We start from the raw sequence: 14,442 nt of genomic DNA, 5'->3' as shown, positions 1-14,442 counted from the left end.
ATTCTAGTTAGTCAGCCAATTGTACAAGGAGGCTGCAATTATCTATAAGTGTGTCAAATATCGCATACAACTATATTCCTCTGACATCTTCAGAACCCCAGCTACAAGTGAGGAACTTTATTCATGCATTGATCACCTTGCATTAGACCAGCATGCTAATGGAATCATGTGGTTTGACAATGTTTAGCCATTTTTCTTTGCTTTCAGTACTCCTTCACCTGCCCACCCCCATGCAATGTTCTCCTATAGGAGAATTGTTAATCTTACTTTACATATTAATAGAAGAAGCTATGAGGCAGTAACTTGCTGATCGTCAGCCCAATGAGTTAAGGGCTGAGCTTCCCCCAAATACATACACATAGACACATCTCATATTTGGCAAATGAAGACTTGGCTGCCTTTGAATTACCCACCCTGAGTATCTGTGGGGATAACCCACTGAAATTATTAGCTAACCTCATTTTATTCACATTAAACAAGGATATGGAACACAAAAGTAGAGAGTGCTCTGTATTAGAATGAAGTAGGAAATGTTAATGATGGCACAAAAAATACGCAAAAAATGGGCCTATATCACAAAATATTTGAATTGCAATTGCAGGCCATTATATGAGAATTCCATTTTAGCCAATTTTGAATGCATTGAGGAAAAATCATTTTATTAGATGATTTATTCACACAACATTATTATTATTATTATTGCTCTACCCATTCTCATTTCAAAACATTTACTGGTAGATATGCACACACACAATCTTATCTAACATAGTATTATAAAATCTCTTTTTTGAAAGGTTTTCCTAATAAATATATCTGAGCATAAAATGGGACCTTTCATTTCTGGTGAGGATCTGTTACATAAAGGCTTTCCCCCCTGTACTTTCATAGCCTCACACACATTGTTGCATATAAAATCAGCTGCATAGTTAGCATTCAAAATCAAGAAGAGAAAGGAAATAGACAATGGAGCACTTAAATTTGTAACATTGGCTCTAACGCTTACTAAGCACACAAATAATGGCTTGATTCCCATCAATCCAAAAGTAGATACAAAGCTTGATGATGAATGTGCCATAGAGCGGAAGCAATGCCCAACGCATAATAAGAGAACTAATACAGGCAAGAAAAAGAGTTTTCCTCCAATTCTAATGCCATATCAGAGAAATCTGCTCATAGCAAACATTATGGGAGAACAAATATATGCATCTGTGTTCTGCAAGTTGGAAAAGTTATAGTCACGTGTACCCATCCTTTTGGTATTCTGTGAATACTGTTACTTCTCCAGATTCAAGGCAAATCTTCACAACTACAGTGGTGCCTCGCAAGACGAAATTAATTCGTTCCGCAAGTCTTTTCGTCTTGCGAGTTTTTCGTCTTGCGAAGCACGGTTTCCCATAGGAATGCATTGAAAATCAATCAATGCGTTCCTATGGAAACCGCCTTCAGACAGTCTGTCCCCCGACCTCTTCTGAAGGCCGGCGGGGGGCGAAAGTCTTTGCTTCCCCCCCCCCCCGCCTGCCTTCCTGGGAGAGCGGAGACTTCTCCGCTGTCCCGGGAAGTTATCATTGCTGAAGCCTTTTCCCCCTGAAGCCCCCACACTTTCTTTCATGGTGCTCCAGAAGGTTTCCCAACCCCACAGAGCTACTTTTCAGGAGGCATGGGGAGCTGCAAGCAGCCTTACTACTCCTTTCCAACATTGCATCACAACTCTAATGGGCACAACCATGGTCTTTAACCTAATGAGTTCTATTCATGAATGGAAGGGCTCCCTCCATCTGGTTGGCAGTAAAGACTCCCTGCTAGAAGAAGTGGTGGGACAAGGTGGGTTTCTTTTTCTCTCTGCAGACTCCCATGCAGCCTCTCATGCCACTCCAAACCCTACAGAGCAGTTTTTCAGGGGACACAAAGAGGGCTAAAGGGGAGGAGGAGGAACTGGGAAAAATAAACTCCTTGGTTCATTCCTCCAACACAAGTGAAAATCCCCTGAGTTCAGGTCTGGATTTAACCTATTTCATGCCAATTGATCAATTGGAGGGTAAGGTCATTAAATAATTATATTCTAGAGCTGTATGAATAGGGCCTGCATGTTGATTCTGAGACGTCTGTACAATATGGTTTTGATCCTGCACACAGATACCATTCCTTCTTTTACCAAACAAAAAAACCACCACATTAAAAGCTTTACAAATTTCTAGACTTTAGGCAATGATCCTCAACTGCTACATCTCTAGGTAAGGAGATGGGGATAATGTTCAGGGAGCAAACCTGATGTTTACAGAAGGGTGAGAGTAATGAACTTTCCTGGAACAGCCCTCTTTAAAAGCAGGTTAATGAACACTGTGGCATAATTATTTCATTGAAGCAGCAGTGTTACTTTTACAAGACTTTCTAACAGGCAGATTTCATATAACAAAGCTTTAAATGCTCTTCCTTTAATTCAAAGATATAATTCAAAGATTTTTACGATCTAGATCATGAAAACGTGCCTGCTATTGCTTTTCCATTATTTGCAGATATGGTGTTACTATTGTGAAGAAATTACATTGGACAGATTTGCCTGCTTGCAGTTTCATTTTAAATATTTTTAAGTATTTATACCCTGCTGTTCAGCCGAAAAAGGACCCAAGAGAGGCTTGCAACAATCAGTACTAAGTCGATCCCTGTCCTCCATCTTATAATCTAAAAGACATGGCACAAAAGGAAAAAGTACTTGGAGGGAGAAAAGGGAAAAGACATTAGTTCTTATTTTGAGTTCTTTGTCACAGCGGGGGGGGGGGGGATGCAAGCTCCCTGCAGCTGCTGCTGTTTTGGCAGATGTATGAAACTAGGTTGGTCTTCCCCTTCCTATGTAGGAGTCCTGGGGGTCAGGGAGCACAGTCTCTGAGTGGTCCTTGGTTCCCTGGCGAATGCAGAGGCTGCACTAGAAGATGAGGATGATAATAATAATAATAATAATATATTGTTTATACCTCGCCCATCTGACTGGGTTTCCCCAGCCACTCTGGGCGGCTTCCAACAAAAGATTAAAAGCACACTAAAACATCAGACATTAAAAACTTCCCTAAACAAGGCTGCCTTCAGATGTCTTCTGAACGTCAGATAGTTGTTTATATCTTTGACATCTGATGGGAGGGCGGGCGCCACTACCGACCTTCATAAAAGGTAAAGGTAAAGGTACCCCTGCCCGTACGGGCCAGTCTTGACAGACTCTGGGGTTGTGCGCCCATCTCACTTAAGAGGCCAGGGGCCAGCGCTGTCCGGAGACACTTCCGGGTCACGTGGCCAGTGTGACATCGCTGCTCTGGCGAGCCAGAGCCGCACACGGAAACGCCGTTTACCTTCCCGCTGGTAAGCGGTCCCTATTTATCTACTTGCACCCGGAGGTGCTTTCGAACTGCTAGGTTGGCAGGCGCTGGGACCGAGCAGCAGGAGCGCACCCCGCCGCAGGGATTCGAACTGCCGACCTTTCATAGTCCCTTCCAACTCTACAATTCTATGATAATTCTATGATCTGTATTAATTATGAAATATAGAATTGAAATAAAGGCTATCGCTGTTTTTTTTGCACTCAGTTGTTGCACACACACATATTATAGTTCAAGTGCTTACTGGGAGCATTGTAACATAATACTATCAAACCCGCTATGTGGTAGCCAGTGTGCTCGCCCTCCAGGTGTTGGACCCCAGCTCCCATCAGCCTCAGCCAGCTTGGCCAATGATCAGAAACGGTGGGACTTGTTGACCAGCAACATCTGGAGGGGGTGATATTGGCTGCCCCTATTATTCAGGGTAAGCAAAAGGCATTCAATATATTCTGTGATGTAGAAACCCTGTGCTACATTAAAACTGAAAAGAAAATTATTTAGATTGTAAGGATAAAGAGATGCATATCCGTGTGTGTCTTTGAGGACCTAATAAATATTATAGTTAGCTGTAGGAAGTCAAGTAACCCTTGAATAAACTTTTGATCACATAGAGAGAATTTTGGCCGGCTAATAACATGGAAGGAAACATTCACAGTATTTCAATGCACAACTCAAATTTTATTTTAATCCATGGGTTATTCTGAAGGAGAGAAATCATTATTGCTTTTATATTTTACATTTTCCCCTTAACTATTGTGCTGTGTTCCGCCAAGACTATGAAGAGAAACAAGACATTTTAAAGCACAATTGCTTTCTTTTAATACAGAAGGAAACCAAACAAATGAGAACAATTTGGTACTTGAAATGGAAAGGACAGATTGCTTATATGTTGCAGATGTGCGTTTTACATGAGGTTCCCATTTCCCCTGAGGTACACGTGACTGAGGGAAGTCTGCCCTAGAATAGGTTTAATTTGAACTGGCAGGCTCTTATCATTATTTTAGAGAGAAAGCAATCTCTTAAAACCTGAAAAGCACCCTAGAAACTACTGAAACATAAACACAGACATTTAATTAATGTAAAGTTAAGCGAAATTTGGTTTTGCATTTCAGCCACATTGTTGAGCGGAAATGATTCGGGCACCTGTGATATTATTCTTGAGATTCTAAATAGCCCTTTTGTCAATTTAAATTTTAAATGAACTGAGCAAAACCAGAGTATCATTCATAGTATACAATAGGCTTTAAGAAATGAAAACAAATATATGGCAAATAGCCTACCATCCATTACTTTAGACTTCAAATGTATGTTGTTTTTTGCTCTCAGATTCAGGGATGTCAACAAACAAAGACAGTAAGTGTGGAGCTACTTGTTAGGGCCTCTTTTTAACGGTGTGTTTTTGACCCTTTCTGGCTTAAAACAACAAGCTTACTACATTTGTACCTACTGGTTAGCATGGAATGAAGCACATGTAGCTTTCTGTCAAAATTGTGTCTGGGATCCCTTTGTGTCCTGAACCCTTGTGCTGTCTGTTCCCCACCCCACACATACCTTGTCCCAGGAAACTATTAGACTGAAGCAGACCTTCACCTCTGGGTTTCTGTATTGCACTACGCACTAGAATTTCATGGTACAACAACGGTGTGACCATTTGAACGAATGCTTGAAGTATACATAATGCTTTTTTGATGCGGTCTTTTATCACGCCGATAAAATACCATGAGCAATAACCAAACCTAGTTCAGATTTTAGACTTAGAGCACAGAAAATAAAACTGGACTTGCAGAGAATGCAGGTAAATACTAGTAAATCAGATGCATCTAGGAAGATACTATTATTATTATTATTATTATTATTATTATTATTATTATTATTATTATTATTTAATCCTGGCCCTCCTCTAGCAGATGTAGCTATTCTCTAGGCTCTGCATGAAATTATTCCTATACTAAAACAATTTGCTATTGGCCTGAAAGGTAATAGCCATTTTGTGCCTTGTCTCTCCCCCGCCCCCCATGCTTCATTTAATAAATTGATCAACTTCATTTGTGAGTACATTTACTGAACATATAATTTAAGGTTTTGCTGACCGAAATAAGTAGACAGAGTGTGATGACATGATGGGGTCCACAAGGGACCTGGTTTACTATGATTGTATCATAGTGATACTTTCATTAAAAACAGATATATTTTTTTACAAAATTCACATTTTTGATAAATATAATTTCTTTATCAGAATGATTGGGTTCCTATAACCAGGATACATTTCACAAAGGTTTTACTGAAGCATTAAGAAGTTCATGGTCTGTGGTTCATCAGGGCTCCAATACATACACAGTGGTCTGCCAGACCCTCCTCAGACCTAGGAAATGGTCTGAAATACATTGTATATGAAGAACATTCCCCAATACTGAAAACATCCCCTCCTCTAATATTTTCCCTTTCCAGGTACTCCTTTCATCCACTAAATGGGAGTGAAATCACTGATAATTAGTGAATTGTTATTAAAAGATCTATAAATGTTTGTATATTGAATTCAGAATTAAAAAGACAAAATCAAGACAAAAGCAGATACAGTAAGATTTTTCCAGCTACTGCAAATATTTTGTACCAAGTCTATGAAGAAACTTTGGAAACATTGTGGATTAAATGCAGACTTAGTCATGCTTAGAGCAGGCCCACTGAAATCATCGAGATTGAAGAGTAGACTTCAGTGGGTCTACTCTACGTGTCTGGATTCATCCCTGAGATAGTCACTGAGATTGTGTAGCATGGATAACATTTTTTATAACTTTCTGTTTAGAAGCAGGCCTGCTAGCAATATGAGAAAAGTGTTGAATGGATTTACCATATGAAAAGTGAAATGCAAAAGAGGGGGAGAAAACATAAAAAATGGAGGGGGTGAAGTAGTAAACGTGGTATTAAGATGTCAGACAGTAAAATGTAAAGGGAGAGTTTATGTTCACTTGATGGGCTAAGATTGCATGAAAGATAACTGCTAGATAGGATGCTGCAGTATCACTACAGCCTTCCAGCAAAGAAGCAACATTGGCTGCATTCTTAATGAAGCTGTTGAAAAATGAACCTGAAAGCAGCATGTGCGCAATTCTGCAATAGCTTGACATTATCCCGACAGTATAGATTTTTGTCATCGGCCACATAGCTTGATCCTTATGGGAGTAAGTAATTTATCACAGGTCTAATCTATGCTATTGTCTTTAATTTGATCAAGCCAACTGGTGGCTCCTGTCATTTCCTAGAGCTCAAAGCATAATGCCATTCACAGCAGCTAAATATTTTAACATTTAGTAAGCTTTAATTACTATATGGTGGCAAGTAGATGGCTAGTCCACCCTTTTCGTACAGCAAAAAAAAAAAAAGTTATTTCTCAAAGAGCAGACCTGAAACTGGTCATAAAAGAAGGGGAGAGAAAGTATTCCAGCATCGGTCTCTCAACTAGATAATGCTTAGGGCTAAGATGGTTAATAAAGACCAATAAAGTCAGAAGTTAGCCGCTTATATAGCAGACCTTTCTGAAACAAAGTTAGTTAATAAATCCTGTGAAGCCTGTTAGTGTCAGTATTAAACACTAGACTTAACATCAAGCAGCAAAACACTGTTCATAAGACCAAAGTTGGAACGGAATTAAATGAGTACACCGCTTTATCTTGCACGTCAAAGCAGTCTGTATTACAATTACATCTGAATTGACCAGTTGCTATAGAATTGGTTCCTCAATAAGCTATTTTGTTCCAAATTTGTCTTCCAGCAATTGCCACCTCCATTACCAAGCAAAACTCCTCCTCCGCCTCCTCCAAAGACTACTCGGAAGCAAACCTCTGTGGATTCTGGAATTGTCCAGTGAACAAGAGAGTGGATACCTCCAAAGACTGAGCTTGTAAAATTTATTTTCCCTAAAGATGTACACAGTGTTTTAACACCACTCAGCATCAGAGCATCTAACATAGTGCAATAGTTCTCATTTTCAGAGCAAGATTGATAGCTCTACGTAAGGTCACAGATTATGAACCCAAACTGTATTCCAAAGCACAGGTGTATTGTTAAGTGACAACATATTATTGCAGCCATTTTTTAAAAATGTAAAAAATTATTCCTGCTGGCTTCTGAAATTTTAATCTTAAAACTATAGTTAAGAAGTTGCATTGGGACTAATAAAAGGAACAGTCCACTCTTGTCATTGCACTGGCATTCACAAGCCTTTTTAAAATATTGGCCTAATGTAAGCAGTGTACCTTAGTATCATAGGTTTGTACTCTTTGTCAAGGAAATAGGAAAACAGAAGTATTTGTGAAGAGTATTTATAATTGCTCTGGGCTACCATTAATGTTGGTCTCTCACAGGCCGATAGCTTTTTGAAGTTCCATTGTAACAGAATAAGGACCAACCATTGGCTGAGCCTGATTTTGTGTGGATTTTAGTGTAGAATGTGTTTTAAGCTCCTGGAAAGTTGTTAATTTATGGAAAATATCATGTATGCAAATGAAGAAATCTTGAGCTTCCTAAAAAAAAAAAAAAAAATAGGAAAGGGGAGAGCTTTTGGGAACAAAAATTCAAACCTAACAGTTGTACTTGATTTACAGTTGTGCCATTATGTACAGCCATTTTGTATATATTATTGGACTTGCAAATTGTTTCATTTCACTGTGCCTGCTTTTAAAGTAATGATGGTATTATGTACTTTCAAATGTGTTACAACATTTTAAATGTTGGTAACCACTGAAAATGTGTAAGTTGCTAACATGTGTGTTATTCCCAGTAATTGAACTCAGAAAATATTGGGCAATTATGAGGAAAACCAGAAAAAAACTAACTTTTTAAAACTTGTACTTCTTTTTTATCATCAACAACCTTTATAACCTTAACAATAGTTTTAATAGTTCACTCTCTTCAGAAATAAAGAATTATTTTAAAATATTTTCTCTAAGTAAATAAGAAGTCTTCTTGTTAGTTTGAATTAACAGTTATTTAATTTATTATGGTAATCAGCTGTAGAGTATTTTGGGCTCTCATCAACCACAGAATACTGATTTTATAATTGTAAAATCACTAGTGTAATGGCTTGGATCCCAGAAAGGTCTGGAAGGGGAATGGCTGTGAAGTTGGCTCTGCTCATGGAAGGTGACCCCTCTGATTTGGGGTGACTCCCCCTTCTTTCTAAAACCCCATGCCACAGCCCACCCTATTCATGAGCACCCTCAAAAGGGGTGTCAGATGCTTCAGAGGGAGAGAACTCTTGTTACATGGTGGCTGTATAAATGAAGGAAATAACAGAAAACTAGGCAAGTGTCAAAACTCACAGCAAGCTAATGGAAGAAGCATAAAAAGTCAGTTAATGTATTACAATGCTTTCTTCAGTTAGATCCCTCTCATCATAAAGGCTAAGACTGGAATCCAAAGATCTGATGTGACCAAGCACTTCTGCATGGCCAATAGGATTCTTGAATTTTTCTAACCTTTGAACATCAGAGTCCCATGCCATATCCCAAGCTACTTTCGAAAGTTTCCCTATATTTACATTCTTTTTTTAAGAAAAGTTGCAGGTTTAAAGTTTTGAGTTGTTGTTTTTTGTAAATTTGTATCCCACATACACGCAAGCCAGGGGCTGCTTACATAACTTAAAAACTAAATGGTATATCACAACACAAAACAAACAACAACAAAAGACAATTGCAGCAGATAAAACCAACTACAAAAAAACCCAAAACAGGATTAGCTGTTAAATTTACAGCAGGACCAGCATCACTGAAAAGACACATTTTCTTTCTCGTTCAATGAGAGGAGACAGCATAGAATCAACAGGGAGTTTTCTTCTCTTTTCAAAAAGAACTGGGCAAATTCACAGAGAATTATCTGTACCTAGTTATTAGCCATGATAAGTAAAGAGAACCACCATGTTAAGATACTACACTTCTGAGCAGTCAATGCTGGAGCACACAATAAAGGTTGAGCATCATTTTTATGTCCTATTTGTCCACTTCAGCACAGGTGCCTGATGGAGACAGAATGCAAACTTTCCAAAGTGAAACCTCAGCAACTTGTAATACTTGCTTCAATGTGAGGCAAGAACTATAGTTCTCCTGATCTCTTAATTCCAGGAGTGCTCCAAGCATCAGGGGGAAAGAGGAGGTATTACTTCCCTGTTGCTATATCCACCAAAGTTAGGAGGAATTTTTTCCTGAGTGTTTTCCAACATTATTTTAAAGTGTAGTTGTGCCTTTGATCTGCTCCAGCAAGGCAACCTCGTGGTTCTTATTTTGTTGTGGCTAAAACAAAAACAACAGTTCTTTCCTGATCCCAAGTATTCCTTTGGGGGGGGGGATTAATACTAGATCACTTTTGCTTTTGTTTTTTTCACTGGCAGCAGTGACATTCAGTCCAACCCCATAGATATGGATTTTTACAAGCAAAGCATTCTTCACTTCCCAACTGGATTCTGCCACACTATAAATTATGCCACATACACAAAAGAGAGAACTTGCCTCAGAAGTATAAAAAGGAGACAGAATACTAAAGGTGTCCCCCCCCCCACTCTAATCTTCAACTTTCAGTCCTAATACGCTGCATTTTATCTGCAAGGTCCAGTCGCCCTGACATTTCAATTTCCTTTCTTTCCAATTTTGTATTTTGTGTATGGATTTAAACTAAGTTTTGGACTTACAATCGCCATTTCTCAGGTGACACGTGAGAGTGGGGCTTTAGGGATAAATAGCCTTTTCATAAATGGTAGCTACAATAATAGGGGAGCTATTCTACTTGAGACAGCATTGATGGCAAGTATCAACTTTCCCCCAGTTTTTCAAAAAAGCTTGGTGGAATGAAAACCTCAGTACATAGACTCAAATAATTATGGTTAATGAGGTTTGCCCATGAAGAAGAGAAATAACTGAATCACATTTTGTATTAATTCAAACTTTCCTCCCCTAACACACAAGTCTTACAGCACCTAGCATATGTAATTGATGGATAATGTACGTTTTAGACTGACTTGACATAAGCCATGGCTTTCACTAGGCCCAATGTGACCATGGATACACACACACACACACACACACACACACACACACACACACACCAGTATTGCTGTTCAAGTAACCTTTGAAAAGAATTGCTCACACTATGAATGATTGCATTTGGCTCAAATTCATAATTTTTAAGTGGATTAATACCGGATCCAGGTCCAACTTAAATTTGGCTTTCTTAGGTAGTGATAACAGTTTTCTAGGCTGCTTGGGTGATAAGTGAATTTAAAATAATTTGTCATGGAAATTGGCAAGTAGAAGTGAGCTATCCCAAGGTACTATCAGCATTAACAACTAAGTAACAAGATGCATAACAGCATCACATAGTATAATTTCATTGTCGTCAATGACATGTTACTGGGCTCTTTTGGAAGGAGGGGTGGAATAAAAATCTGATCGCAACAAGGTCCTTGAGCAAAGATGCTGGAGTTGCAATTCATTCTTTTAACAAACAGACTTTCCAGATTTGTCTTTCTTGTTTCAATGTGAATTAGTTCTCAACAAGAATCCTGAAACTGGAAGAGTAACCTGCAATGGTTTCTATCCCATGTTACTCAGATTCCAACCCCATGATAAGGCTGCTTTTCTTGAAGGATAGGGGCTATCAGTGGCTACTTGTCATTATGACTTAATGCCAACTTCAGGAACAGGAGCAGTGTGTCCCTGAATACCAGTTGCTGGGAACTGGCTATTGCTCATGTCCTGCTTTTGGACTCCCTACAGGCACCAAATCAATCACGCCGAGTAACAGGATGCTGAGCTAGATATGCCTCTGGTCTTATCCTAAAGAGCTGCTCTTATGTTTTGGTTCCTTCAGTGATTTCCCCCCAAATATGAGCAACCTAGAAACGGAACCTGGTTAGCGTTGTGATGGTCTAATGATTTATCACTTTGTGCAGACCCAGAGTTTTATTTTTACTAGTAGCACCAGTGTCATGTAATGCACTCTTGAATTCCCTTGACTTGTGTCTCCTGTGTTATGTTAATGGAATTGCTTTACTGTGTATTTTAATTATGGATATTTATATTTAAATGTATGTGTAATCAGTTTTTATGCTTTGTAAACCACCTGGAAGCTTATTTTGGCATTAAACAGTATATCTGTTAATAATATTACCATTATTAAGAATAGGTGGCATTCAACTAAAATTTCACTTACCAGTGTAGCATCATTGGGTTGGGCTTACTTGTGCCTCTAGTGGACGAAGGCAGGAGTAGGATTTTCAGGAAATAAGCTGCCCCCTCCTCAGTTTTCTGCTCCTCTTCTTCATCTTGACTTAGTTTCTATTCTTGACTCTCTCATTTTTTTCATTCTCTTGTTAATTCTTATCTTCTGTCTCTAAAAAACAGAACAAAAAATAGATTTTAGATCTTTCTTTTTTCCCTTCCCTACTGTCTGGCTTCGGAGAGGGAGACGTGAGTGGCTACCATTTTTCCAATTTAACCTGTTGATCGCTGCAGCAGTGGATATTTTTAGCAGTGATCCACAGCAGGCTGGGACACCGGAAGCTCCTCACAGACCAACTGAAGCAGTGGTGGTGATCACCCTCCACCCTGGAACCTGGACCTTTGCAGCTCTACCATTTTGTAATCCTACATTTACTTTTGTGGAGGCTCAGTTTTGGCTTTAGGTGTCAGGGACTGGTTGGACACGGGAATGGTAGGAGGAAGTAGCTGGGGCACCCCCCAAGGGAAGAAGTCTCAGAGCCCAGGGACTGGAGGTGGGGAAATGATGAGTGGTCAGAGAGAGACGAGGGAGAAGACTGGGAGGAGGAGGTGTCAGAAGCTGAAGAGGTAACAGGACTTGGTGACCAGGGAGAGTCTGTGGCAGAGAGAAGCGCTGAAACAAGTCTACAACAATCCTAATGACAGAAGCGAGCCAGCAATAAATCACACAGAGAAAGCTTGAGTTAACTCTTTATTAACAAAACAGGATCCACACGGGAGTGTCAGTTCTAATGAGTACAGCAACTCAGGTCTTGGCCCCCATGAAGCAGTTGCCAAAACTAAAAATCCCTACCTCCCCACAGCTGGCTGTACCCTCCTCTCCAGGGTTTCCCCCCAAGCAATCAGACTGCACCTGCATGTGTCTTTGCTCCTCCCGATTTATGCCTCTCTTGGTTCTGGGAGACCAGCAGAAGGGGATCTTGCAACAACAGGAGGGGGAAACACTCATGCCTCTTCACAAGCCTGACCAATCTCTGCCTCCCTCCTCTCCTGCTTCTGTCTCTGATTCTGGACTTCTAAGAGGTATGGGCTGATCTCCCCCCACTCTTCCAACTGCAAGATTTTGGAATTCCCACCAAGACCTAGTCAGGCCCAATGCTCATGAGCAGGCCAGGCCAGATCTTTAGACCCACTGCTTCCTCACAGTGGTTGCATGTGGCATCCCTTTATCCCTCCTAAGTCTCTGCCCTCCCTTATAGGGTGAGATGCCCTTCTTGGGCACACATCAGGCCCTGATGAGCAATGTTGAGACTCAGAAACCCCTTAAGGACTTATGTAATACCAAGCATCCCCAGAGGCCTACTGCTAATGCAGTGCAGCTGCAGTCTCAGTTGGAAGAGGACACAGGCCCATCACTGTAGAGACAAGGTAAGACCATCTGACCTTGCTCCCCCTGCTGCTTCCCAGCCGCTGCCTGCTCAGCCAAGTGATCTAGAGGAGGCTAGCCCAGCTCATGTTGTGGCACAGGCCTTTAGATCCCCTCCATACTCTGGGGAAGATGGGTTCTTGTGTTTTGAGGATCATCCCTTTTGTCCTTCTACAACTCACCCAAGGAACAGGGATCTCCCTCCCCTTCCCCCAGCTCAGTTCTTCCAATTATCTAAGTATGTTTTATATATAGTGTTCTTTATAAAGAAACATTAATAGGATCCTTATCAAGGCAGGTGAGCATCATTACTCCAAAGCAGCAGCAGCCCTCACAGCTCCAATCTGCTTCCACACGCAGAGCTGCTAAATCTGCAAAAATTCAGAATCACATCCAGCAGCAAGCATTATCTGGAGAATCTACAGCTCCATCTTCACCTAACACCTTTCCCATCCATCACTATGGGAATGACTCCATTCACACTCAAACCTCCCAATCCTCGGGGCTTGACTTGTTTGCCTTGGCAGAGTAAGATGATGATGAATGGAGTGAGGGTTCAGTAATCAAAGAACCCCCACTGGATAGGATGTTCCAAGATAATCTCTATGTCATAGCTATGCTGCAACCTAGCTACTCTGGGATTGGCTCCCAAGTCAACAGAGCAAACTGCTGACACTATTTCTTCAGCAGACCCCCAGCCAACTCCTAGATTTGTTCCCACTCCTGCAGTTATCAAGAAAGTTACTAAAGCAGAATGGAACACTGCTATGCCGTTTAGAAAATCTGTACAGCTTGCCAATAAACATTACATGAGGGATACAGAATTCATGGACCTCCTGAAGTTCCCATTAGTGGACAAATCAGTCTACTTGCTTTCCTCAAAAGATCTTTTACCAAAGGATGGAGAAGCACAGTTAAAGATACCACACTGATAGGAGCCTGGATTTCACCTTCAGGCGTGTCCACAAAGCAGCAGCCCTCTCTCATCATCTGAAGTGTCAATGTTTGCTAGAGCATTCCATGCCTGGATGAAATATCTCCTTACAAAACCAGAACAGAATCCTCCACGCGCTTGCCAAACCTTACTTAAGCAGCATCCTTTATAGCTGATGCCACCATGTATGCTTCTCAATTTGCAGCATGTTCCATATGAATTAAAACCTTAGGAATGGAAAAAGTGGGAAGCTGACACTGCATCAAAACCAAACTTTTCCACAGCATCACTCCAAGGCTCAAATCTCTTTGGAGAAGAGGCACTCAAAGATATCCTCTTAGAATCTAAAGACAAACGGAAAGTGCTTGTCACCCAATTGAGAGGAACACTGCTACTTCAAGTGTTGCACTTCATACCAGATGAACCAGTCCTTTTGTTCCTACAAATAGGAAGGTGGACCAAGAGACTGCAAACCTAAACAAGGTTGGAATAAACTGAGTTTCTCCCTCA

The 14,442-nt window shown here is 40.5% G+C and overlaps 1 protein-coding gene across 4 annotated transcripts in view; it reads left to right on the top strand.

Annotated features, from left to right (window-relative positions):
- The window catches only part of DOCK1 (dedicator of cytokinesis 1), a 371,865-nt gene extending 363,565 nt beyond the window's left edge, over positions 1–8,300 (top strand). For all 4 annotated transcript variants that reach the window (XM_083740981.1, XM_083740979.1, XM_083740982.1 and 1 more), the window contains exon 52: positions 7,135–8,300. In XM_083740981.1, the coding sequence (XP_083597107.1) occupies positions 7,135–7,230 (96 nt within the window). In that variant the 3' untranslated portion in view covers positions 7,231–8,300. The remainder of the gene's footprint in view (positions 1–7,134) is intronic.
- Positions 8,301–14,442: the final 6,142 nt, after the last annotated feature.

Source organism: Podarcis gaigeae, assembly GCF_964106915.1.
Source record: "Podarcis gaigeae genome assembly, chromosome: 5".
Classification (NCBI taxonomy): domain Eukaryota; kingdom Metazoa; phylum Chordata; class Lepidosauria; order Squamata; family Lacertidae; genus Podarcis; species Podarcis gaigeae.
Note: the sequence above shows the minus strand (reverse complement) of the source record. Positions and strands in the feature narration are given on the sequence as shown.